The sequence below is a fragment of the Fundulus heteroclitus genome, chromosome 8 (genome assembly GCF_011125445.2).
Source record: "Fundulus heteroclitus isolate FHET01 chromosome 8, MU-UCD_Fhet_4.1, whole genome shotgun sequence".
Taxonomy (NCBI): domain Eukaryota; kingdom Metazoa; phylum Chordata; class Actinopteri; order Cyprinodontiformes; family Fundulidae; genus Fundulus; species Fundulus heteroclitus.
The window spans coordinates 556,993-584,508 of NC_046368.1; the positions used below are offsets into that span (position 1 = coordinate 556,993).

Consider the following 27,516-nt stretch of genomic DNA (forward strand, 5'->3'; position numbering starts at 1 on the left):
AATTAAAACACAAAACATGGGAAGTCACATCCAGGACATGGACTATATCATTGACTCGTTTTCATTTAGGGCAGGGACTTCATATGTTTTTTTTTTATTATAAATAAATAAATAAATAAATAAATAAATAAATAAATAAATAAATGTTATGGTTAAGTTACGTATCGGTCACACAGTGAAACTGTGCTTCCGCCCCTCGTCCGGGAAACTGATTCCGTCGCGGATGACAGATGAGGCGAACCCACTGCCTGTGCGTGTGGTTACCTTTTATACCCTGAGCTCAGTCTGAAGGACAATTTCTGTACTTTTAAAGGACGCTTGTTGTGCCGTGGACAAGCTTCAAACGTACGTTTCGCTTTAATTTGACAAATAAAGTAAAAATAGGGATAATATTTTGAAGAATAGTGGCCCGAAAGAGCGGGAATTGTTAACGCGAGGGACTGACTACGCGCTTACGCGGCACTATGGTTGCCTGAAAGACAACAATCAGGGTTTTTTTTGTCGTTCACTTTCACAGCCGGGGTAGCCTGTTGTTTGACAGCTCCAACAGACTTCTTAGCTTCGCGTTCCCGGCTGTGTACCTGCTTTTGAGTCGTTTCATCCAGCTGAAAACGTAGTTATATCTGTTCTAGGGTAAAACCCGGTACCAACTGAGTTCGCGCGTTTTATCAAGAAGCTTTAGTTCGCTAGCTAAATAGCATTGCTAGCGACATCGGGCTAGCATCGGGGAGCCTCCCAACAGCTGGAGGCTGGAGGAGCCACATCGCCACCGTCTCATTTCATTTCAGTTCTGTGGTTTATTCATAGCTTCCTTGTATTTCCACATCTGGGTAGATGTGTGTTTTCTTTAGCTAGTTGGCTATTTTAGTAGTTCTTTTTTTCGTTATTCTTCCAATTGGAGTCCACTCTTTCTTCCTTCCTCTTTTGTTTACATGGAGACACTTGATCGGAAGTGCTTTGTTTTCATGCGGTGCTCCTATTAGGTTCGGACAACAAAGCTGGAGGGGGGGAAAAAATGGAGATTTTGAGGTAGCTAAAACCGAGGTATTTCTCAACCAGAGCGAGAGGATGAGCTGGGGTCTGACAGAGGACAGCTGTGCCACAGCTGGACTGTTTGATTAGCGTGGGTGTTGGATAAGAGAGGGGTTTGTTTGTTCCTATTAAAGCTGAGCCTTATGGGAGAAGGTATGAGGAGACTTGGTGGTAAACCCTGGAGGAAGCTGGGCTTCTTTTTCACAGCAGAGATGCTGACGAAGACGCTTCTGATCGCTGGTCTTCTTAGCTGGGTGGATTGTTTAGAGAACCAGAGCATGAGCCCAGAGGAGAAGACCAACATCAGGTGAAAACTGACCCAAAGCCAGTTCTTCTGTCTGTGACACGGCTGGAATCAGCTGGAAAGGGCGGCTCGTTTCATGTTAAACTCTGATTTGTTTTACAGAAACCAAATTCTTGAAATGTTCGACCATGCCTATGGAAGTTACATGGTAAGGACATTTAAAGTTTTTCTTTTAATTGCCAGTTCTTTGTTTGTTTTTGTGTTTGTTTGTTTTGTTTAGTTTTGTTGAGTCGGAAGTTTTTTTTTTTTTATTAGTGGAGATAGAAACCAACCGAGCTGGATCCGGTTAAAGTACCTGATTTTGAAACGATCACTTAGTTTAATGAAGAGGGGACATGCATCGAGTTTGTCAGACCAAAGAATCACAGCGTGCAGAGCTTCTGGAAAACATGAATAACAGCCAGACTGGGCCTGACATTGAAAGTCAGAATGTTATAAATATATATATATATATATATATATATCCATTTTCTTACACGTCTATCCCATGTGGGGTCGCGAGGGGTGCTGGTGCGGCAGGGTACACCCTGGACAGGTCATAAGATTTTTTTTTTACAAGTTGCAAAGACAAATGCTTTACAGAAACTTCTAAGGATCAGTCCACAGATACAAGATGTTGGAAAATCTAAACCACGACTGAAAACAAGATGATAAAGTGGTTCAACTGTTTCACCAAGTATTTCTGTACAATTTCTCCATGGTGAATGTTTCCTAACTTAGCTCATTTCTGGAAAAGCTGACTCGTTTTAAGGCAGCAGAAACTCCAAACCTGCATTTCTTTCCTTCATTTTTATGTATGTATTTACCAGACAGCCTGACTAGATATAGGAATTGCAAACTTATCTAAAAACCTTTTTAAATACATTTTTGTTAAAATTCAGGAGTGGTTTATTGGCACCTAAAAAAAAAAACAACTTTGTTTATTTGGCTGAGAAGAAAGTCACAAGATTACGCTGTGTTGTTTAATAGTAATATCATCTTTATTGTCATTGAAACATACATTACAACGAAATTTGTTCTCTGCTTTTAACCCATCACCCTTGGGGAGCAGTGGGCTGCCATGTGTGGCGCCCGGGGATCAATCTGGGGTTAAGGGTCTTGCTCAGGGACCCAGAGTGCAGGCACTGGGATCGAACCGGGTACTTGCAAAAAACCCCGCAAGAGACTAAAAATATGACTGTCAGTTGGATCTTGAACACATTTTCTGCAGCTTTTATACACGTGCAGCCAATGTGGAGTTGGCGTTCCCTGCTTGCTCCTCAGAATAGACGATTTCCCTTCTTTTGATTGATTGTGATGGTAGGGGTAACTTAGCTTCAACTCCCAAATCAATTGCCATTAGCCTCGAGTCTTTCAACAGGATGTAAGGCTCAAAGAGTCTCCTTTCATTCATTGCATACAAACGAATAACACCTTTTACAAGTAGCAGGGAGATGGTTAAATTGCTTAAATAGCAGGACTGAAATGATTATGTGATGGCTGTGGCAAGCCTAATTGCAGCTGTTGCTGTTGCAGAAATACGCCTATCCAGCAGACGAGCTGATGCCTCTCAGCTGCAAAGGGAGAGTGCGCGGAGAAGAACCCAACAGAGGGGACATCGACGACTCCTTGGGGAAGTAAGAGCAGCACAGTTTGGCATTTGATGCCTGGGAAGCTTGAGGGAAAACTCACGGCTCCCTGAAGCGAACAGACTGGTTGAAATGTGTTTAAATGGTTTATTTAAAGACAGTGCTGCCAGTCGACTTTAGAGTTCATTTGCAGAGTCTTACCTCAGTCTAAACGCTTTATTATTTACTATACCATTTTGGACCAATCCCAAAGGAAAAAGAAAACGGTTCAAATCAAAATACAGCATTATTTAATTAATATTTTTTACTGTTAAAAATATATATATATATATACATAAATAATTAGTCGATATAGGGCTGGACGATAATTCAATAACAATATATATCGATCAATAGACATATATTGATGATAGAAAAAAAAGGGTCAGTAAAAAGTTCAATAGAATAACAGTTTTCCTTCCTTTTGCATTCTAGCCTATGATGTAGGTTAATTAGTCATTACATCCTCCCAACCAATCACAAACAGAGACACAGGATAGCTCCGCCCCCAAGCTCCACCCCCTTCAAAGAGTTCAGAGGGCACATGTTCTTTTTCATTTTTTAAAAACTTGCAGTTTTGGTAAAAGTTGGTTGAATAAAGGGTTGAATTCAGTGTTTGTGTGTTCTGTATCTAAAATAGGTCACCAAGCAAAGCATAAAATGGCCAGCATTGCACTTAAAACATATGTTTTGAATTTGTTGATAATCATCGATATCGATCAATATGATTTCTATTTTATCGATATGCTTTTTTTTTTAATATATATCGTCCAGCCCTGGATCGATGATATTCCTGCTGATTTCTTGCTGTGCTTTTGAAACAACTAGAAAAAGCTGTTCCTGCGTAACAGCGAGTGAGAATGCTAATCTGCAGAATGATTTGAGCAGAAGATGCAGAATATCAATGCAGAAGAGAAAAGTAGCTGAAAAACACTGAAATCAGATTTGAAGAATTTGAAAAAAATGAAGAATTAGAAGAATGTGAAGAATTTGAAAAATCTGAAGGAATTTGAAGAATTCAAAACATTTGATGGAAGAATTTGAAAAAATGTGAAGGAATTTGAAAAATTTGAAGAATTTGAACAAAATTTGAAAAAATCTGAAAAATTTGAAAAAAGTTGAGGAATTTGAAGAATTTGAACAAAATTGAAGAATCTTCAAATTTTTTCAAATTCTTCAACTTCCTCAATTTTTTGAGAATGCTGTATAGCATTCTCACTGATAAAACGTGTGTGAATGAAATCAACATTAAAGGAATAAATCACGGACTCACAATAATGTAAATCACTGTATGTACAAAAAGGAGTGCACTGTTATATTCTGCCAGTTCAAACAGGTAGTGGATATTTAAAAAAATAAAAATAAAGGTAATCAGCAGTGAAGTGTGACATGACCTCCTCTCACCGTGTCGTAACATTTCTGCCACATCTTCTGTAGGTTCTCCCTCACGCTGATCGACACCCTAGATACTTTAGTGGTAAGTACTTCCTTTTCATCCGGTCGCGCGTTTTACCACCTGCTTCCTTTTGACAGTTGAGTCGTTTCATCCGTGTGTGTGCGTGTGTTCGTGTGTGCAGGTGTTGAACAAGCTGGACGAGTTCGAGGACGCGGTGAAGAAGGCCGTGAGCGACGTGCGCCTGGACAACGACGTGGTGGTGTCCGTGTTCGAGACCAACATCAGAGTTTTGGGGTATAACGCAGACTTGCCGTGCGCGCTTTACGTGCTGCACGTGTCCCGCCACGTTGCTCATCGTGTTGAAAACGTGTGTCCAGCGGCCTTTTGGGGGGACATGTGATGGCCGACCTGCTGAGGCATCGCGGGGAGAGGATGCAGTGGTATCGCGGCGAGCTCCTCCAGATGGCGGTAGAGTTGGGCCATCGGCTGCTTCCTGCCTTCAACACCACTAGTGGCCTTCCCTACCCTAAGGTACCCAAAAGGGGCGGATTTGTGTGATTAATATTAATGGATATTATTAAAATCCCTTGATTGACTGAAACGTCCAATGGATTTTCCACATTAAATCTAATTTAACTGTCATTTTGTCCCTTTTTTTGGTCGATGCACATCCAGCTTTGAGTTAAACGTTTTTGCTGTCAGTTATTAGTTTACAGAGAATCAACACGCCTCAGGTGCTGGATTATACTTTATGTGCAACAGGTTGGCTGTTCTTTGATTTAGGAATAAAGGGATAAAGCACAAAACTGTAAAAACTGACATTATTGTACCCTAGATGTTCAAAAGGGCAAAAAAAAAAACAACAGAAATTACTAAATGTGATGTTCTGGGATCAAAGCTCTGATCAAATTAAGTATCAAATGAACAAATTATTGTTATTTCTCTAAAATATTAAGTTGGCCTGAGTCGGGGAAATCTATGTACCCTATTTTCCGGACTATAAGTTGCTCCGGAGTACAAGTCGCACCAGCCATAAAATGCATAATAAAGAAGGAAAAAACATATGTAAGTCACACTGGTGTATAAGTCGCATTTTTGGGGGAAATTTATTTGATAATATACAACATCAAGAACAGACGTGTCAACTTGAAAGGCAATTTTAAATAAAAATAGAACGGAGGCAACAACAGGCTGAATAATTGTACGGTTAGCTTACGCTACATGACACAACTGAGAACGTGCCCGGTATGTTAACATAACATATTAAAAGCTATTCAGATAACTATAGCATAAATAACATGCGAAGAAGTTAACCAAAGCGCCCGTGTCACTCCAAATAACTAAAATCCAGTGAAATCTTCATCCTCGGTGTCACTTTCAAATAACTCCGTTAACTCCGGAGGTAGAAGATGCGGCACTTCCGCTTCTACGTCGCTTACGTCTGATACAACACAGGCCTAGAGCGCCCTCTTGCGGTTTGGTGTGAAAATAACAGGTGTAATGATATACCGGTAAAAATGTGTAATAATTTCACACATGAGTTGCTCCAGAGTATAAGTCGCACCCCCGGCCAAACTATGAAAAAAAAACTGCGACTAGTCAGGAAAATACGGTCATTTGACTTTCTCCCTCAGTATGGAAGCTAGTTCTGCACAGTTCAGTGAACACAAACAATTCTGACTGAAAGAAAATGTTTGGGAATTTTGTAAATATCATGTGCTAGCTATTTTTTTAAATATATATATGTTTTTTAACTGAATAAAGATGCGACCCCTTCTTTTATTCACCAGGTGAATCTGCGGTACGGCACCTTGAACCCACTCTCACGCACCGGCACTGAATCTGACACATGTACAGCCTGCGCGGGGACGATGATCCTGGAGTTTGCTGCTCTCAGCAGACTGTCGGGAGAGTCTGTGTTTGAGGTACCGCCAGCCCATAATTGCAGAGTCCTCTTAATGTTTGCTTTTGTGCGTTAGTGTGCCTGCATACGTGTAATTACTGCGATGTGGGATTAGTTTGGCGTATATTGAAAAGTAAAGATGGCTGCTGGTTGATGTTTCATAGGAGCATGCTAGGAAGGCCCTGGATGTCCTCTGGGACAGGAGACAAAGAGGAAGTGACCTGGTGGGAACTGTGATCAACATCCACAACGGAGAATGGGTCAGGAAAGGTAAGATCCTTCTAGCTTAAGTATACATTTGCTTAAGCCTAAAAAATCCCAGAGTCCCTCCTATTGTTGCGCAATCTTGATCCCACATCGCTTTGATTTAACGCCCCGTTTTTTTGCAGACAGTGGAGTCGGCGCAGGGATCGACTCATACTACGAGTATCTGATGAAGGCCTACATTCTTCTAGGAGACGATACATTTCTACAGAGGTTCAACGTTGTAAGCGACCCTTTAAGCAAACGCCTGAAGACGAAATAGTGCCTGAATACAAATGCATGCCACACTTTTCTGATTTCTGTCCAAAACCATTTAACATTTACCTTTCACTTCACAATTATGTTCTACTTTGTTAGACAGTCACATCAAAAGAAAACATTATATTGAAGCCTGTGGTTGTAATGTGGAAAAAAATGTGGAAAAAGCTGAAGGGGTGTGAGTTATTTTGCATCCCATCCTACAACACTGGCACAGACCTTGTCACCGGATGCTGTGAACGACTTGTATTTAATGCAGTTCTTATGACGTTTCTCCGTAACAGCACTACACCGCCATTATGAAGTACATCAGCCAGCCTCCTCTTCTGCTCAATGTACACATGCACAATCCCACCGTGAGCGTTCGCAGCTGGATGGATTCTCTGCTCGCTTTCTTCCCTGGATTACAGGTCAGGTGCACCATTTAAAAATAAACAATGCTCCATTAAAGCTGTAGTTGGTAATTCTGTTCAGAAACGCTTTTTGTAATACTGGGTGAAATGGTCCTGCCATCCTGAAAGTAATTTATGCATCATGTATTCACAAAAAAGAGGTTAAAAAATTGTTCTGTGGGAGCTGCAGGCCTGTAAAAACTCTAACCAATCCATGTCCCTCAGTCCAGAAAGCATGGATATGAGTTTTACTCCTGCTTTCACTCCCCTCTGTCCCTGAAGTATCACTTTATCTATTGGTTAGTCCACATGGCAATCATTCTAACTCGCTCCTGTAACACCAGTGTCCTTGCTCGTTCCCTTCTAAGATTCAACTTGCTAGCTTAGCATGCGCACTTCTTGTGTCTATGTATCTGGTGAGGTTAGCGGCTAGGTTAGCTTAGCAGTTAGCCGTTCATTGTAGCTCCGCTGCTCTCACCGTAGACTTTTAACATGGCTAAGAGTCGCATGAAGCGAACCGCGTTCATGTTTATCAGAAGACGAGGAAGGCCTCAGTAGAAAGAAATAAGACCAGAGTGGATTTGGGAGATTTGTAAGATGCGATCCCCCTGAAGAGCGAGGGAAGCCGGTCGTGCGCATGCGCAGTTATTCAAAAAGGGACTTGGGGAAACTTCTGGAAAAATCACAGACCCTAGTTTTTACTACGTTAATAATGCTTTTTTTATTTGAAAAGCACCTTTCCTAACAGTCAAGGACACTGTACAAAATTAAAACCCAATAAATGTCAATACAACAACAAAGCATCAATGATCTTAAGCACATTTGTTCCAATTAGTAAACAGTAGATGACAGACTGCTCATTCTAAACAAAGTTTTTACTTATTTTATGTTGTATAGGTTTTAACAGGAGATCTGAAACCAGCCATAGAAACTCATGAGATGCTATACCAAGTCACAAAGCAGCACAAGTTCCTTCCAGAGGTAAAGTATTTCCATCTCCTGTTGGCTCTGTTTCTTATCGCACAATGGATACACATTTATAATATACAAGAATAACGGATGTCTTACTAATTATAAAGTTTGTGTTTTTTAATAAGTGATATTACGCAGCTGTATTCTGTTGTTGTGGCTGAATCTGTCGATCAGTGTCCCCAGTCACTGTCTTTTATGTTTTCTTCCTTTGGTTAATCTCCACACAGGCTTTTACTACGGAGTTCAGAGTTCATTGGGGCCAACACCTCCTGAGACCAGAGTTTGCAGAAAGCACCTACTACCTCTATAAGGTGGAAACCCCGAAACAAACAAACATGCTGGGATTTGAACCCAGGAACTGTCTTGGTTCAAGGCAACAGTGCTAGCAACTGTGCCACTCTGTAGCCCTAGTTTGATGTATTTGCACGGTTAAAAGGAACACGAAAAGATCCCAACAAATCGTGAAAGAAACGAGCAAAACGTGCTGCTGACATTAAAAGGTTAACAGCAATTCTCAACATTGCTACACTAAAGTCAATATACTTAATTTCACATCCAGTTTTAAAAGGAGTAGACCAGAATATAAAGAAACCCCGTAAAAACAAAATGTAAATGCAGTTGGATACAAATAAATCTGTTTACACTTTTTACATATTATGAAATCCCTAAAACCAAAAACGTAGCAGTTTTAATGATTAGCTTGGTCTCACTTTCTTAACAAACATATTAGTGGCATATTCACGCCTGAATAATCATTATGAAGCACTTTTTAAAAGACATAATGTTTAAAATCTTTACCAGATGGACCATCCAGCCAGCTAGCAGCCAGATAGATGCCCCTTTATAAATCCCAACTAAAACTGTTAGTTCTTACTATACTGAATATTATTGCAGTCTAGAAAGTTCAGGTGAAATACCCTAACAAATAAAAGTGCTCCCCTATCCTGCATTGCTTGACTTCCACGTTTTTTTCTTTTCTTTTGACAAGGGTTTAAGTATAGCTTTTGATCTGTGCAGGCCACCGGTGACCCTTACTACCTCAGAGTGGGACAATCCATAGTGGAGAAGCTCAATGCCTTTGCCAGGGTGCCTTGTGGTTTTGCTGCTGTGCAGGACGTCCGGACTGGGACACATGAGGACAGGTGCTGCTTGGGACAAACGGAGGCAAACTTTGAGGGCAGCAGGAAATCATCGTTTGGTGTTGACGTTATTGTTTTTGTCTTTTTGTATAGGATGGACTCGTTCTTTCTGGCAGAGATGTTCAAATACCTCTACCTGCTGTTTTCGGATAAGAGCCAGCTGCCAATTGACATAGACGACTACATCTTCACCACAGAGGCTCACTTACTGCCCGTCTCTCTCTCCACGACTCAAGCAGCCGCTCAGACCAACGTCACGGTAAAAGCTCTTTCTTTAGCCCAAACTGCAGTTTTGCTCTATAACCAGAGCAAGATTATATGCCCTAATCACACATAGTGTAAGGATATTTTATTGTGTAGCGTACAGGTGATGGTCATGTAAAAAGAATATATGAATTACATAGAGACTAATATCTATCTATCTATCTATCTATCTATCTATCTATCTATCTATCTATCTATCTATCTATCTATCTATCTATCTATCTATCTATCTATCTATCTATCTATCTATCTATCTATCTATCTATCTATCTATCTATCTATCTATCTATCTATCTATCTATCTATCTATCTATCTATCTATCTATCTATCTATCTATCTATCTATCTATCTATCTATCTATCTATCTATGTTTTAATTGATTAATAATATACAAGTTTTACATTTTGAGTGGAATTACTGAAGAAAATCCTACTTTTCATGATATTCTAATTATATGACCAGGAACGGTATATATATATATATACACAATGACAGTTTAATTTGTTAGAGGTACCCTGTTAAAATTCTAATGTTCCTTTTTTTTTTTTGATACGTTAAGTATTAAATAGTACAGCAGTTCTTCTTACCTGGTCTCGCTGCCCTTTAGGAGGATGCTGCTGTTGCTCATGATGAGGACCTATTTACACACTCCTGCCCCAGCACAGAGACATTGTTCCCCAACAACCCATCGTTTGCCAAATCCATAAGGGACGGCTACAAGTACCTGACCGGGGTGGGCCGAGCCTTCACCCCTCTACCTATCAGGTTTGACTTTTTGCAAGAGACTCTCTGCTGCATTTATGTGCTGCATTTATGTGGAACTGAGTGTTTTCATTACTCTTCTCAGGGAAATTGAGCTACCGCTCCACGATAACGTCATGGAACCGGTGGAGTTCTTAAAGAGCATGGGCATCTCCCTCACCCCTCTGAATGACATTACCCGAGGAGACAGCGGTGGTCTGAAGGTATTTATGTTGGGCCTTATTTACATAAAAATCAATCCCTCTTAAGCACACGGAGCAATTTCTAAAACAAACCCTGGTCCGCAATATGAGCATTTAAGATCTCCAGATTCCAAGATGTTGGAAGATTTCCTATTTAGCAAATAAAAAGCGCTTTGGGATAAAAGCCTGATTGAGGTGAGAGCAGTCATTGCCTGATTTAACTATTAAATATTTTCAATGTTGTATGAAAAGAGATATAAGTGTCTAAAAGTAAAGACTTAATCAACTTGGTCACATGTATGCATTATGGAGTCATGCATTTATGATCCCTCAAGCTACTTATTGGTAAATGTAAAAAAAAAAAAAAGTAATTAAAGGAGCTATAAGTAAGTTACTGTAAAGTCAACCTAAATCATTCTAATTTCTTACCCAGGATTGAAGTAACATTCCCTATAAACAATTGATCCTCTCCATCAACAATGTCTTAGTCCAGTTTTTTTCTCCTTTCAAACCTAGAGGTACGTGTAGCCAGTGTTTACTTCCTGGTTCCTCAGCCAATCATATGAGAGTTCCCGGGGTTCCCAACACAGAGCGCAGCATTTGGTGTTTTAATTTTGGCAAAAGAGCAGCAGCCTAAACATGGAAGCCAGTAAGAGAAATAGACCAGAAATAGAACAGAATAGAACATTATTTACCTGTCCTGAGGAAGTAAAAGTTTAGTGCAACAACGGACTGTTTAAAAAGGGCGTATTCAATTATGATTGGAAAGATGTGCCAATTTGAGCCACAAGGTGTCAGTATTACTTATAGCTCCTTTAAAGTACCCTTCTGGGGTACTTAAAGGAGTTTGTGTAATTACAATTACTTTGAACTTTATGAATTTAGAGAAATAGGTTCCTTGGTGCTGGGTAGCTCAGTTCTGTACAACATGTGCTCCTAGCCTGATCCATCCAGTGCACGTGTTTTCATTCTCTCCTTGCCCCATTTCCTGTCTAAATGCTGTCAAATGAAAGTTGGTAGTACTCCATACCTGTAATTACTACTTAATATTCAAACCTTTTGAACTCCATTGTAATTTGTATCTATTCAGAGAATATTATTCTATTATGATTTTTTTTTTTCTGTTTTTAAAATATTGACCCTGGAATCTAAGTCTACAGGTTTAATTGCACATTTAACTAAAAAAATGGTTAACTTAAATTGCACATTTAATTAAAAAATATAATATTTTAGGTGCATAAGGATCTTTTTCTAGTTACAAAACACACCTGAACAACATGGAAAATGCCACGTTCAAATAGATTGTTGTTATTTTGTCTTTTTGCCGTTTTTCCACTCAGCATAAGGGAGTGTTTCGTGTAAAGCTCGTGGCAGAGGTGAGCCAGACTGCAGAGGAGGAGCTGGTGGTGCCGCACGTCGTTCAGCTCATTTCCCCTCCGTTCCTGGGCAGGACGGCTCTCACCGCGGGACCGGCCAAGTTTGGGATGGACCTCACCAAGCAGGAGCACGGGGTGAGATAAATGATAGCATTCTGTGAATGGACATGAGAAATGCTGCAAAGGTTTATGGCCGGATCAGTTCTGAGATACTTATTTTGTTTTAATTTGCTTTTCTCGCAAGCATAAACTGAAATAATAACTAAAATGAATTCCTGTACCACAGGTGAAAGGAACCATAGTGAAAGCTGACCCCTACACCGCATGTGGGCCAATAGAAAATGCAGCAGAGATCAAAGGCCGCATTGCGCTGGCATTACGGGGCGACTGCATGTTCGCAGCCAAGGCCCGTTGGCTTCAACAAGCAGGAGCCAGTGGAGCGATCTTTATAGGTGCGGCTTCTGATCAGAGCTGAAAGGCTATTCTTTTTTTTATTTTAGCATTACTTCTCCTAGGCTTCAATGTCTGAACTGCTCAGCAAGTAAACTATTGCAAACGCTTGCCGCACAGATAACCGCGAAGACAGCAACAGCGAGGAGACCCCCCTGTTCCAGATGATCGGAGACGGCGACTCCACCGAAGACATCGCCTTGCCTTTGGTGTTTCTGTTCAGCCGCGAGGGCGCCGTGCTCACAGCCGCCCTGGAGCAGCATCGCAACGTGGACGTGCTGCTGCTGCCCAAGGAGAGGCAGTTGGGACAGGGTGAGGGACCTGGAGGAAGGCCATTCAAAGATAAATGATCAAAAAAACATAAGCATTTGGAGTTTTATAAACTCTACTGGGATTTGAGCTCAGAAGGGACTGAGAATAAACGTTTCATGAACAAACATTTGAGGAAGGTCTGCGAATGCACCCCATGCCCACTGTTGGGTACGGCGAAGTATTTGCAGGGGCTCTCCGCCGGTTTCTCTCCCAAAGGGCCTGGACACGTTTTCTAGCATGCATGGCATTATGAACCCACTGAAATGTGGGGATATTTTAATTTAAAATCCGATGCACTCTGTCAGTAAACCGGGTATTTCAGCTGGAAAATGGTCCAAAACAGATGACCAAAACAACACAAATCGGTCCGTCTTTGGCTATCTCAGTTCCAAGACTTAAATTAGGACTGGACAATATAAAAAAATTGAAATTGATAAATCATATTGATCGATATTGATAATTATCAACAAATTCAAAACATATATCTTAAGTGCAGCCCTGGCCATTTTACACTGTTGCTTAGCAACAGAACACCCAAACAGTGAATTCAACCCTTTATTCAACCAACATTTTACCAAAACTGCAAATTAAAAAAAAAAAAAAGGAAAAAAAAGAACATTAACTCTTTGAAGGGAGCGGAGTTTGGTCTTCGTTTGTGATTGGTTGGGAGGAATAACGACTGTAATATTAACCTACATGATAGGCTAGAATGTAAAATGAAGGAAAACTGTTATTCTATTAAACTTTCTATTGACACTTTTTTTCTATCATCGATATATGTCTATCGATCGATATATATTGTTATTGAAATATCGTCCAGCCCTAATTTAAATCCTACAAAAACATTTGTGGCTGTTACAGGATGTTACAGGAAAAGACAACATGCTACCCAGCTAGCTAAGGTTTCAACAGCATTTACAACGTAACTTTTTTTCTTTGTTACCCACTACTTGCGCTCGAATGAAAGTTTTGTAGCGGTGCAAATAAATGTGTCCATCACTGTACCCCATATATCCGAGTTCCAATGACTGAGCTTTTAATAACTTATACTTGGGGCTGGGCGATATGGATTAAAAAATAAATCTCCGATTTTATCATACCAAATCCGATTAATCGATTTTTTTTTTTTTTCCCCTCCTTTTTGTTTCATAAAAAGAAATTGAAGAAATTATTTTAAAACCTTGCTTTTTATGTCAAGCATTTCGTCAGGGAGGTGACCTGAATTCAAAGTGCAACTAAAAACAAGATGTGAAACATGCTTGTAAAACAAGATGGCAGCCGTGCCATTATAAACAATAAAAATATAACAAAACATTTGCTGCTAGCGGTATTACACATTGAGCTAAGAACAGGCTTCACTGCACTTGTGAACTTCAAACTAAATAAAAAAAAAAGTAAATAGGTAAATGAAGTACCTCGTATTATGGTAAAAAAAAGTTTCCACTTAACAATATTTTGACAATACATTTGCCTAAACATATATTCAGCATCACATGCTGTTCTTTTCATGGAAACCCAATGACTGTATTGGCAAAATAAAATCCAGATTTTCCAAAAATGAAATCCTAAAGAATTGTAAATTTGAATTAATCGATTAGATCGATTTATCGCCCAGCCCTACTTATACTTTTAAGTTTTTAATCATGAGACTGTACTTCTACCTCTATTCTAGCTCATTCTCCCTTCTTCTTTCTGGGATTATCCATTTAATGTTCTTTTTTTTCTTTTTCTTCATTGTACAGATAAGTCAGAAAAACCTGTCAGCATGAACATAAAACTCCGTCTCAGAGAGGAGGGCGAGCCGGAGGAAGGAGCAGCTCGAGGACCCAGCCTGGAGTTGGTTTTGGAGAACGACGAGGTCCTCCTTAAGGAAGGGGGTGAAGACGGTCTCGGCGGAGAACAGCAACCGGTCTGCGCTGAAGGCAGGACTGAACCCTGTTCTGAAGGCTCGCCGCAATCCCCCAGCCCCAAAACCGGCCCAGCCACAAACCCTTGACTGACCTCTGCGGTTCCCTAAAGCGGCTTCTTGATGGGTTTGTGGACAGCATGTGGCCTCCTCTCTCTGCTCTGCAGCACAGCCTGCTTGTTTACAGAAGTACAGAGAGGAACTAAAAATACGGCTCCATGTTTATGACACTGTGGAGTCAGCGGGGGGGGGAGTCCGCTCCGAACAGCAGGACGCCATCCTTCCCCTTGTAGCTCCAACATCTCCTGGCTATGATGAAGTGTCCAGTAGACCACGGTTTAAAGTCATCCTAACCTAATGGGATGCTTAGATGAGGTAATAAAATGTATGCAATTTGCTTTTAATCTAGATTGCACCTTTTTTAACTCAATCAGATACTGTTTAAAGAGTCCGTAACCGGCGGCGACGGCGGCGGCTTCCATGATTTCTCAGTTTTGCACCATGTGTGAAGGTGGATGATGGAGACAAACTTGGGCTCATTTGAAAAGTAAATTTTTTGTGCTAGTTAGGAACTTCAGGGACTTGATGAGTGAATGCAGAATGCAAGAGTGACCAATTTAAGGGGGAAAAGTGCACATTTTGAGCAGGTGTGTTACGCACTTCCTTTTTGCTAATTAAAACATTAGATTTTGTGAGTGCAAAGTGTTTGATAACTAGACTGAAATATTTTAAAATACAACATGGTTAAAACCTGATCATGAAAGTAATAAATTCAAGTATAGAAAATTAATTGTCATTAATATTTTAGATTCTGGTCAGATTTTTTTCACTGTTGGCTTTTCTTTCCCTTAACATTATTGCATTTGTGCCGTACATTTAAAGGATGCTAATTCATAATCACCTTGTTAAAAAAAATGAGAAACATTCAGCTCTATAATGTCTAGCATATGTGACGATTAGCTGTGGGTTTGTTTTTGGTCGTTTGTGCCAACCAGGTTTAAATCCCATTTACTTTGTGGTGAGACCTCGCATAGAAACAAAGGCTACGCAGTTTCATCTCCAAACAAAAAATATTTAGGAACACTTTGCCTAATTGAGTTGTGAATGTTATTTTTTATTTTTTTTTCTTCCCTTCTTTCTTTCCACGTTTAACACGGTTTCACAAGAACTAGAAAACACTGTCCTGGGTGAATTTTGGTGTTACTTGCACAGGTTAACAGTCCAGCTCTCGCACACTTGACACCTAACTTCGTATTTCTCGGGCATTAACATGTGCAATGACTTTAATTAGCTGATGTAAGATTAATAGAATTGCTGGTCTTTGCTTTCAGGACTCATAAGTTGGACGTTTTCCTTCCCGTTTTAAGTATTATGACGCATAAAAAAATGCTACTTGGCCAGTGGACCATTTATTTTTTTCCTCACTCTGTAGAGCTTATTTTAGATCAGAAAGCCCAAAAGGTTTTCTAAGGGCAAGGAGACTTTTACAAGTCTTATTGCCAAGTTTTATACCTCAGGTCTGTGCACATTATTTTCATGCTGATTAGAATGACAACGGTGCAACGCGAGGACACTTTTTTTTTTTTTTTTGGTTATATTTTAGTTTTTCATGTTATTTATTATTCTGTTCAGCTGTTTCCTCTCAGTGCTGTTGGTCAGTGGCTGCAGCCTAAAATGTGCCAAAAGGGATGTAATAACATCCACACATAATTTTTTTTTCTTCAATGAAATCCTATTAATAGGTATCACTCTTTTACTAACATTTCTGTCATTTTTTAGAATCTGAAAGATTTTAGGAGCATCTGACTGCATTGAACTTGATGATTTGCTTCTAGTTGTTGTTTTCTGTATCCATTCTTACTGTACAGTGACATTTTAATCTGTTTTGACCAATCGAGAAAATCTGAAACATTAATTTGGGTGAATTTGAGAATAAAGATGTTTGTAACGTTCTGATAGCGTTTAAATTTTTATTTTTGTTGTTAAATTTTAATCTCTTGTTTTCCTTACGTGATGAGTGTGACGCCTGATCTGTATATTTACTAAAAGATTTAAACAGTTGTGAGAATTTCCAGTAGCTGTGCCGCAAAATGAGCTAATCTGACCTTTGTGTCTTTATGCTGAAGTGAATTGTGCTGCCATTGCCTAGATACAGAAGGAAAGAATGCAATTTACCAATACTGATGTCTGCAGAGGTTGCTGAGAGAAAACTTTTTTTACAATAGTTAAAATATTAGTTCACTGTTTATGCAGTACAGTAGATATTTTTTTCAATGATTTATTTCAAAAATTCTTTTGAAGGCGCAATAATTATGAGGCAAACCACTTGAATGATTTTTAATGCAGGTCTTCTCTCTCTCTATCTATCTATCTATCTATCTATCTATCTATCTATCTATCTATCTATCTATCTATCTATCTATATATATATATATATATATATATATATACTGCTAAAGATGTACAGAGCTGGTCAGAAAGTTTTAATAAGCTATTGATTACTATAAAAGCAAAACAGCCTTTTAATACTGATTATTAAGGGTATAAATAATTTTCAGAATGTGATTTTTTTTTCTTAATATACAAATTAAAATTGATAAGTGATTTCCTATCAGAAAAATCTTCATTGAATGAAAACGGCTTTAAATCTAAATCTTTCTCAGGTATGAATTATTTGAAGTCTGACTGCACAAAGCCACATCGTATTTTGCAACATGTCCTTTAGCAAGTTACACCTCAGCCAAATGCACCAAGCGTCTATAATCCGGACTATATAATTGACCAGTATTCTGAGTGGACTCGGTAGATCTGGACCCAGCTTTTAATCATTGTCTAGAAATGTTCAACCTGGTAGACACCAATTTCATTTTAATGAGGCTAACATTTTTCAGTGGCCTGACATTAGCCTCAGGGTGAGGTTTTCCTACCTGAAAAACACCATACCCACTGTAAAGCATGGTGGTGGCAGCATCATGCTTTGTGGCAGTTTCCCAGCCAGTGGTACTGGTGCATCCTACAAAGTAGATGGAAGGACCTCCTGTTTGTTCAATATTGCTTCGAGAGATTTGTGGTTTAAGCTTGGAAACAATTATATTTATCCAGCGGTTCAATAATCACAAACACACACCACAACTGGGTTTAGAATAATAATAATAATACATTTAATTTATACTGCACTTATTATCGAAAGATCTCCAAGTGCTACAATAAAAAAAAGCGTTTTTAGAAGAGAGAAAAAATAAATAAATAAAAATAAAACATCTAAAGGGGACCAAAAGCTTTGCTAAAAAGAAATGTTTTAAGAATGAATGAAGCAGACTAACATTAAGCTCCAGGAAGAGCTTCATTCAATTTTTAAAGAGGGCTAATGACACCTGGAACTGACTAGCAGCCATTTAGGACCAGTCTGTATATAATTTTTACCCTGTGTGGATTAGAGAAAATCAGTAAGTAAATCAAACTTGTGCTCCTAGTTCATGTTTTTAAAATTTAAGTTGTTTGTTGCATTATTGTCCTACTCTAAAGTGTAGTGCAAACAGGTAATGAGGCCCTCTGAATCAATGTGGGTTTCGTTTAAAATCTGAGGGGAGGTAATTTCTCTTTCCAGTCTTTATTTTTAATTATTTATTTATTTTATAAAAAAAAAAAACGTTTAAAACGAGTCTCACTTTAGTTACCTGCAAGTTGTTTTTTTAATAAATGAGCAAATACTCTTTGAGCTCTGGTAAGGTAAGCATTTCTTCCATTGCTGTTTTTGAGCCAGTCAGCATTAAACAGAGAGAAGGTTGTGCACGTAATACAGTAAGATGTAGAGTATATGCTGCTGTAAGGTTGTGGTTTGACACCAAGGCTTATTTAAATTTTTAACCTCTTTCATAACAAGGTTTAGGACTTCCCCCTCCAGAAAAGCAATAAGCAATCAGAACCTGCTGTAACACTGGGCTGCCAGGGACGGAACACAGTCTCCCATGTTTTGTTTAGTCGCTACTGGTTTCAAACACCCGATGCTTGGTGAAGAATTGCTTCAAAGGAGCAGATTAATTAAACTCAGAGATAAAAACAAAACAAAATCATAAAATAAAGTGGTTGGTTTCACTCTGCGTCATGGTGAACTAATTGGGACGTCATGTTTAGTGAACTGGTTCCTCCGCGTCATGGCGCTGCTGCCTCCAATCACCAGTAAAGTGATGCCTTCAGGTGCTGTGGAGTAGTGTTAGTCATAACTTCTCGAAACCTTGACACAAGCTTCCTGTTGTTTCACTCTAAATTGTTGAAAAGATTGTTTGTGCAAGAAATGACAGAGTTTATTTAGGACTTAATTTAGGTCTAAATTGCCCACGATTGCTTGACCTGACAACTGTGAGGTCAGTACAGTTTGTCATAGTTGATGCTATTTGTTCTTCACAAAAATAATTAAAACTGAAAACTGAACTGTGTGTAGGAAAAACATGGGCATAATAAATCTATCTTAAATCTCTGTCAAAATACAGTAGGAATAATGGAAAAAGCAGTGTTTATCTGATCTAAGGCCAATAAAGTTTTTTCCATTGATTATTTAAAAAAGTTTCAATGATTTTCAGCATGCTATCTTTAATAAAATGTAAATAAAATCATTTAAGTTACTGTATTTCTTTCAAAATAGTTACCCCTTTTACATTATTTTATCTAATGAAAAATGCCAGTCTCATTTTCTATCAGAAGCAACTTGTTGGTTGAATGAAAACGTTTTTTGTTTTTAAATAAATCTGCCATGGGTATAGCATACCATACATTACCGTACCACTTTATTTCTAAAGCACTTAAAAAAAACATGGCAGATGATCAAAATGCTATATAAAAATGTAAGAGAGAACAGGAATAAAACAATGAAACAACTGCAAGTTAATAGCCTAGGTGCTGGGAAATATACAAAAACTTTAAAGCAGTATAGGTAGGGTAGGCAACATACAAAGGATTCAAGATTAAGACAAAGATCTCAATCTGGTTTAAAAGCCAAGCTGAATATGTATGTTTAAACATACTTGTGAATAATTTTGGATTTAACTGCCTATGTCTCCAACTTTAACAATTTGCAACCAGTTTGAAAGATCTTAAAAAACACATCCAACCCAGTGTTCTATGTTAAAAGTTTAATTAGGGCAATTTTGACATTACAATATTATCATTTGCTGTTGCAAATAGACCCACTTTATACGCTGAACTATACAAAAAAAAAACATACATTCGTTAGATGCAACACATAATCATCAAACTTAACAGAAATAATACATGATGTAATGCTAAAATTAAACTATTATATGAGTTTTGCCTGTTTTTGATCTGATTTACTCAAATGAATATACTTTTCGACGGTATTCTAATTTACTGAGTCACACGTGCAGATTGGTGGCGTTTACGAGGGGCCCCTGAAGGCATCACTTCAAACACCCTCAATCCTCCTCCTCCGCCTCCGCCTGAAGCTCCACTATCTTTAGCCCGGCCGCGGATTACGCTGCGCAGTGAGTGCGTGTGGGATCAGACGGAGGACGGCATCCCGGCGCTCGGCTTACTGCTGCACACTGTAACGTCGCGCTTTTAGCTCTCCCTCTGCTTCACTTGGACAAGCGCAAAAAAATAAATAAATTAAATAATAAATCTAAACAGAAACCGGCGACAGCGACAAAATACGCGAAAGAAAAGTGATGGGGGAGGAATGACAACAACAGCCGTCGGTCCCCCCGCGTCAACCAGAAGACCTCCAGGATGCTGCTGCTCTCCGGTCCGCGGTGCGGCCACCAGCGCGGGGCCTCGCTGCTGCTCGCCGCCGCGCTGCCTCCGCTGCTGCTGCTGCTGCTGTGTTACGTCCCTGTCGGCGCCAGCCTCCCAGGTAAATAGGCTGCTCTACATTTAATAAACCTGAAACTGAGCAAGAATTGTCCACAAGTAATAATAATAATAACAATATATATATATATATATATATATATATATATATATATATATATATATATATATATATATATATATATATATATAAACCAGGATACTGGGTCACCTGTTACCAGTAAGCTCAAACAACTCCTGCGTCTTTAAGTAATGTACAGGTTATACACAGTTCTGTTTAATTAATGCCGCTTGTTCTTGTTTATTGTGTAATGCTTGCGTGGATCTGGAGAAGAGCTTAAGGGAAATGACAATTCCCTTCCTTATCAGGCAGTTTTATGTGTTTCCTTGTAGGCTGCTGTTAATACTCGTTTATCTGACATATTAAGCAGGGGGGTGAGGGTTGATTTAATTGGGCCGGCCGAAGGTAAAAGCGAACTTTGCGAGCCTTGGCAGGTTAAATGTAAACGACTTAAATTAGTGGTGGGTTCACAGGCCAGTGTGGTTTAGAGACATATTTATTCATGAAATTATTGTTTTTCACCTTCATGCACGTTTCTCTTCAGCAGATGCTGCTTATTTTTTTTTGCTCTGCTTTCAATTTCAGCTCAGGAAAGCTTTTAGAATTATTCTTGAAATTAAAAATGAAAACCCCTCTAAACTGAGCGCTTTATCCAAATAAAAACTGTTTATTTAAGAAATAATTGAGGGGGACTTCTAACTGTCTAGAACATCACGCAGTCAATTTCATTCATAGTTTTTTTCTTTCGTTAACTATAAAATAGGATGTGTTGAATACTAAACGTAAAATGAATGAATAATGGAAATGGTTATGGTGATGTCAGGTTCAGGGACTTATACAACCATGGGAAACTGCTGAAATGCAGCTCTGTAATAAAAAAAAAAAAAAAACCGCACTTAATCTAATCCTTCTTCTTGAGATATGAGGAAATCTAAAACCGCACCAGCTTTTATTTATGATTTTGCTCTCTGAGCCGCATGCGGACAGGTTTGCGAGCCACTAAGAGATTTATTAACCCAATTTACCTGAGGGTATGTATAAAAAGCAATAGCTTGATGTTTACACGGACGGGGAAGTTAATCTGCTTCTCGGCTTTCGGAAAAAAAAAAAAAAAAAAAAAGAATATCATGGGAAAAGCAACAGCTGGGCTGTCACCTTTAATCTGTAGCCTTCATCAGACACACAAACACCCCCAGACGCTCTGCGCATTAGCACTGAGCATTCGGTGACGTGGCATCGGCAACAGGCTGTGGTGAATTTATCTCCCGTTTGAAGCAGCTGTAGTTTTTTCGCTTTAGACCGCTGACGTCTGAAGGGCATGAATGTGAAATGGTGCAAAGGATGAAAGGGGAGACCACATTTACCATGTCGGGCAAATTTCCCTCATTATATCTGAGGTTTCTACGTCGCATCTCTGATGTTCGACCCTTTTCTTCTTGGATGATCTGATCTGAAAGGATTTGTATGGGATGTTTTTTGTGCACATGCAGCTGATACAAGCAAAACGGGGAAACTCGAAACATGTGCTGTAAATACTATGGATTCTATTTTCTGTGCTGCAACATCACACTCTGGTTTAATTCAGTAAATACAAAAAAATGATAAAAAACCCAAAACATCGACTCCTCCCATTCATAATGGCAAACCCAAATCATTGTAGGCACTAGGGGTTGGCAAATACATTCACACTTATTGTATCTTTTCACATTTAAGTCACCTTACATGCCTGCGCCTCAATGCATTTTATTTAGATTTTACTTTACTCACCAACACAAGGGAGGAAAAAAAGTCTATCAGGGCTGGAAAATGGTATATACCTTAGAAACAATTGCAAAAAAAAATAAAAATAAAATTCAAAACTTTGTTGCTCCACCTTTCACTGCAACAACAGCTGCTAGTCCGTCGGCGTGTGTCTCTACCAGCTTTACACACAGACAGGTGGAATATTTTCCCATTCGTTGCTAAATTTCTCAGGCACGGTCAGATTGCATTGAGAGCACCCATGAACAGCTCTGCCATAGATTGTCAGTAAAAATCTGCCCTGGTCAGATCTGGACTTTGACTAGGCCATTCCGTCGCAGCTCTGCCTGGAGGCTTAGGTGTTACCAGCTTCTGCCACGTTTCTATTCCTTTGTAGCCTCTAACAGATTTACTTTGAGCTTTTTGCCCCGCATTTAGCTGAATACGTTTTTTTAGATCGACTCTGACCAGAATCCCCCCAGCATGATGCCGCCGCCACCACGTTCCACTGTGTGATGTGCAATGTTAGCTTTGTGCCGCATCGAACGGTGGATTGGACGGCGGCTCTGTGAGGTTGTGTTGATCTTCTACGTGGCATTTCCCCAAAGACATTGGAGCTTGTGGTTGTTCTGGGACAAAACGTGAAAAGATTAAAGGGGTATGAAGACCTTTGCAGGTGCAGTACAAGGCTGAATATATAAATTAACCCCCACACACACCCAAACATGCCTGGAGACTAACGGTTGCAGGATTGTGGGTCTGTTTTTTGTTGCTTCTTTTCATGCGGAGAATATGTTTGGTCTCATCAGCAGTCAGAGGCTTTGATTTGTTTTCAGCGCGACAACTGTTGCAGTCGAGCGCAGCTTGCTCATAACAGCGAGCGGCAGTGCTGCAGTATGTGGGCTATTGTTCGCATATGTCGTGTGGAAATCACGGGAGCGGTCGAGACGGCGCGTTCTCCCACCACTCCGCTGCGAAAAAAGCTGCGTCGCTCTCGTAGGACCCAAAGCATCGCATGAAGTAAACATGCTTTTGCAAAAAAAAAAAAAAAATTAAAAACATCCAAGGTGCTTCCTACAGATAGAGAACACTTAAAGGGTTCGGGAGGATCGACTGTAGATGGATTTGGTAAAAAACACAGACGTGTCGCCAAACGTAAGTACGCCATCAAGCTCTTTCCCCGGACTGTGAGATCCGGACATGAATCCAAAATTACCCATTTAAGAAATTGCTCGCACAAATTATGCTCAGTGAGCTGTCCACGGCACAGATTTGGTCAACATTCAGGGTTCCTTTCATACCGTAATCCCTCACAAAATGTGTAGTATTCACACCTCCTTTGTGACTCAAGTGTTAGAGAACATCTTCTTTCCTCGATATAACGCCTGTTACGGCGACCGATCGCCGTGGCGCGGCCACGTTTTGTTATTCCACAACCCACTTAGTATCAGTGGGCTTGTTACTCAGCAAGCTCCTCTGCCCGCGGCCTTCTTCTCCCCCGCCAGGATTAAGCGTTAACAAGTCTCATCCTTAAGTGTCACACTCGCTCTGCTGTTTGCATACACAGACGCTTTCCTGCTCAGAGGTTTTCATTCCTCTTTTTCTACCCTGCAGCCAAAGCAGTAATTTGCTTTGGGTATTAATAGCCGAGAAAGGTCAGGCGAGAACACCAGGAGACATTAAAACGCTCGGGAGTCTGTAAACTTTACATACTCGCACATTTCTACGCAGCTAAAACCATCACATCTGCTAATCATTATTTATTTGTATAGGTGGAGAAATAAAAATGGGAGTAAAGGTGATATTGTCCCTCATGTTTTGTTGTGTTACATAAAATCACCTCAGGGCTTGTTTTTCTTGCTCACTTCCTCGTGGCTTGTTCACCCCAAACTGTGCGGGTTGGGCTCCATCGTTCTTGTCCGCATCTCGGTTGATTGGAAGAAAAAAAAAAAGATTTCGGCCCGCACCCTCACCTAGTATGTAATGGTTAAGGAAGCGGCTGGGATTTGGAGGATGGAAAGGAGTGAAGTGTAAAATGTACGTTAAACATAGACGTACGAATGCACAATGACCGACCCCGTTAAACGTGGATATCTAACGCTGTTTGTAATAAAATCTATAAAAGGTTTAGCTGGACATACCCGGAAACGTCAGGAAAATGAGAGGTGAGAAATAATCTGGAATGAGGAACAAATGATTAACCAGTTATGTTTATTGAGCCGGAAAGTAGGATTGTTTTACTGAAAATGTGCAAAGACCCTACCTTAGTTTTGCTCACACTCTCACCCAGTACTTAGGATACAGGTCCAGACAAATATCTTTGATTTTCTATTATTAGTGCGTTGTACGTGGCACCTGTCTTTTCAGGAATTAAGTCGAAAAGTCCATGCTAAATTTAAAAAGTGACCTATCTGGTTTTCTGAGTGTCACATTTCACAAAGAACTCCACTACAATGGTTTCCGGCTGTAGTCATTAAATCCGGCAGCAGCAAAAAGGCGATTGTCAGCATTGTTTTGAATTGTCACATTGTCTCCTTTGTTGCTTCAAAGTAAAAGTCTTAAACAATACAGCTGGCTGCCAAGGTTGAAAGGTGGCTCCTCAAGCCGTGGCATCTCATCCTTTACCAGAAATTTGGCCTTTATCAGCGGTGAGCCTTTTACTCACATTAACCGATCGGTTTCCAGTGTCTGAAAACTCAGACATGGGGAAGCTGTCTAGCACCTGTGTCAGCATATCTGTGTACTATTTTTTTCTTTTTTTGTATCTACGCTACATGTAGCCACATCCTTACCAAGAAAGTTGGCGTCAGATTTACCCGGTTCTAAAAAAAGAAGAGGAGGAAGAGATCCGCGACTACAGCAGTAGCACTGTTCCACGTCTGGGTATCGCCAGAGTCAATCTAATATAACCTTTTACAGTTTTCCGAATTCCTAATCGATGCAAGAAAGGTTCTAGCCGGATGTGAATTAACCTGGCCGTCATGGAAAAGAACAAAAGAACAATGTCTGAGCTTTTGTTTTTGGGAACTGATGTTTTCAAACGCTTTCAAACTTGATTCTGTTTGTTGTCTTCCAGGCTGCTCTGCTTCACGCTCATTAATTTGTGGACGTGCAATTATTTAGAGTCCTAATTGGCTGACATGAAAAAACAGAGGTAGCTGTAAAAAGAAAAACAAAACAAAAAAAGAAATGGCACAATGACAGAGAAAAGAGACGAGGCCTGAAGGCATCTCGCTTCTCGTCATTCTGCCGGGAACTTGCATTCCTTTATGGTTGCAGGTATCTTTAACTTTGTTTTTTTTTTCTTTTCGCACTTCCTTCTCGCCTTCGCCTCTGTCTGCTTTCAGCGCTATTGTTGTACTTCCTGCCTCTGCCTATCCAGGGAGCCTGTGCGCGTGCAGCGGCCTGCTCGTTTGTGCTTAACGGGTGCAGAGTCATGCCCCACTTTCAGACGGAGACCTACCACGTAGGAGTTCATTGCATCAGATGGGAAACAGCCACTTCACACTTGCATCCAGAAACCGCTGACATAACCAGTTTCCATTTCTAAACCTGTTCGAAATAAGTTTGGGACTTTCCAAAATCCTCTGCGGTGTCGAAAAAAGCGGTTTTCTAATTTGATGACTTTTGCTTTTTTTTTTTCTTATGTAAAAATTTTATTTTAGCGTATCTGAAAGCTGACAGATAGTTTCCCAGCAGTTATATAACTACTTACCAGAAGCAGCTGGTTTGGCGGTGTAAATATTTGTGGCATGCGGTCATTCCTTGCTGACGTGTATTACCGGTTGCTATCATATTAAATGATCACAATAGTTCTCTTTAAATTGTTAAAGTCAGCCTGAACATAGATTAAATGATAATAATGATCATGAAACTTCTATAAATAGTAATCTCTAAAGGCTTTCTCTGAAGTAGAAATTTAAAAGGGGTGTTCAAAAGCACTAAGAAGTAGAGAAATTAGAAAGGCTTGCATGATAGAAGAGGATGTCATTACGTTTTCAGTATGGTAGGTTTAAAGGGACAGTGTGTAAATAATGCGGCTTTTAATTAGCAAAAAAGTATGGCTTTTATAGATGCATATTCTAGCAACGTCTAATAACCTCACATCTGAAATGAAAGCGTTCTCATAAATTTGTAGTTTATAAATACATAGGCGTCGGTGCACCCACTGGGAACGTCACTATTTCTGATTTCAGAAGCCAAAAGGAGACAGACTTATCAGCCATACGCGTTTCCCTGATCTGTCTTTCTATATAACCACAAGCTGTCGGTGGAGGAGGAGTAGAAAACAAGCAAAGATGGCCGTAGATCATTCTATTTGCCATTTTCTGTTGAAATGGAGGACCATTCGTATGCTTTGTCCAGCGGGAGGGAAGTAACCGCTAAAGGCGAAAGTAACCAAGAAAAGAAAAAGAAGTAATAACCGGGAAAAATAAGAGTCTATATCGGCACAGGTATTAGTTTTATTACGGACTTTCGCTTAGCTCTTTCTGAAAATGCTTTAACACCTATCCAGGTTAATCTATCCATATCAACGAGCCCTAAACCTAATAACTGCCTGGATCTCCTCTTGACGGCTACAGCTGCCATTACTTGGTTGCAGTAGATGGCAGTGAACCTTTGTTGAAATTTCGGTCCATTCTTCTTTGTAGAGTTGTTTTAATTCAGCCATATTGAAGTGGTTTTGTGGACCCACAGCCTCTTCTAAGTCAACTCACAGCATTTCAATCTGACCTAAATCTGCACTTTGACTAGGCCACTTCAAAGGCTTCATTTAAAAAAAAAAAAAATCGCATTCAGAGGTGGACTTGTGGGTGTGCTTCTGAATATTGTCTTGCTGCATAACCTGCTGCGGCTTAAGGTCATAAACTGATGACCGGACATCCATGGTTCCATCAGTTACGGCCAGTCCTAAAGATCTTGAAACATCAAATCATGGCCGCTGACATTAATGCATTAGGCAAGAGAGGCCAGCAAGGATAGTTAAAAACTGTTCAGTGTTTTCTCAGTTTGTGGATAATAGCTCTCACTGTTCTCGCTTCAATGGAGTCCCAAAGTCTTAGAATTCGCATTTTGATTATTTCAATTATTGACTGGATAATCGTAATGGCTTGGTTTCTCCATTCGAACTCACATCTATTCACAGAAAATGCAATAATCCCATTTGTCACATTTGTTCAGTGTATACATGAATTACAAACTATAAGGTGCGTACCGAAAACTTTCGGCACTTTTGATCACATATAAGAATAACTGATAAAAGTACATTCAGGATGAGTGACTTTGTATGAATAGTAAAAAGGCAATAAAGATAACCAAAAGATTTTTAAAATGAATACAACATTCAGCTGGAATCCAGAAAGCTTTTTTAT

The 27,516-nt window shown here is 39.7% G+C and overlaps 2 protein-coding genes across 2 annotated transcripts in view; both read left to right on the forward strand.

Annotated features, from left to right (window-relative positions):
* Positions 1 to 481: 481 nt before the first annotated feature.
* Positions 482 to 16,476, forward strand: LOC118563866 (ER degradation-enhancing alpha-mannosidase-like protein 3). The gene is made up of 20 exons (XM_036139805.1): positions 482 to 1,339; positions 1,439 to 1,484; positions 2,852 to 2,952; positions 4,381 to 4,420; positions 4,521 to 4,633; positions 4,717 to 4,870; positions 6,130 to 6,264; positions 6,407 to 6,512; positions 6,632 to 6,729; positions 7,049 to 7,174; positions 8,054 to 8,137; positions 8,356 to 8,439; positions 9,146 to 9,270; positions 9,361 to 9,526; positions 10,140 to 10,297; positions 10,380 to 10,497; positions 11,817 to 11,987; positions 12,139 to 12,304; positions 12,423 to 12,614; positions 14,357 to 16,476. Exons 1-20 carry the CDS (start codon positions 1,176 to 1,178, stop codon positions 14,608 to 14,610), a joined length of 2,601 nt encoding a protein of 866 aa, XP_035995698.1. The 5' UTR covers positions 482 to 1,175; the 3' UTR covers positions 14,611 to 16,476.
* A 3,487-nt stretch (positions 16,477 to 19,963) lies between these two features.
* npdc1a (neural proliferation, differentiation and control, 1a) overlaps positions 19,964 to 27,516 on the forward strand; it is a 29,959-nt gene continuing 22,406 nt past the window's right edge. The window contains exon 1 of the mRNA XM_036139806.1: positions 19,964 to 20,386. Coding sequence (XP_035995699.1) covers positions 20,263 to 20,386 — 124 coding nt within the window. The 5' untranslated portion in view covers positions 19,964 to 20,262. The remainder of the gene's footprint in view (positions 20,387 to 27,516) is intronic.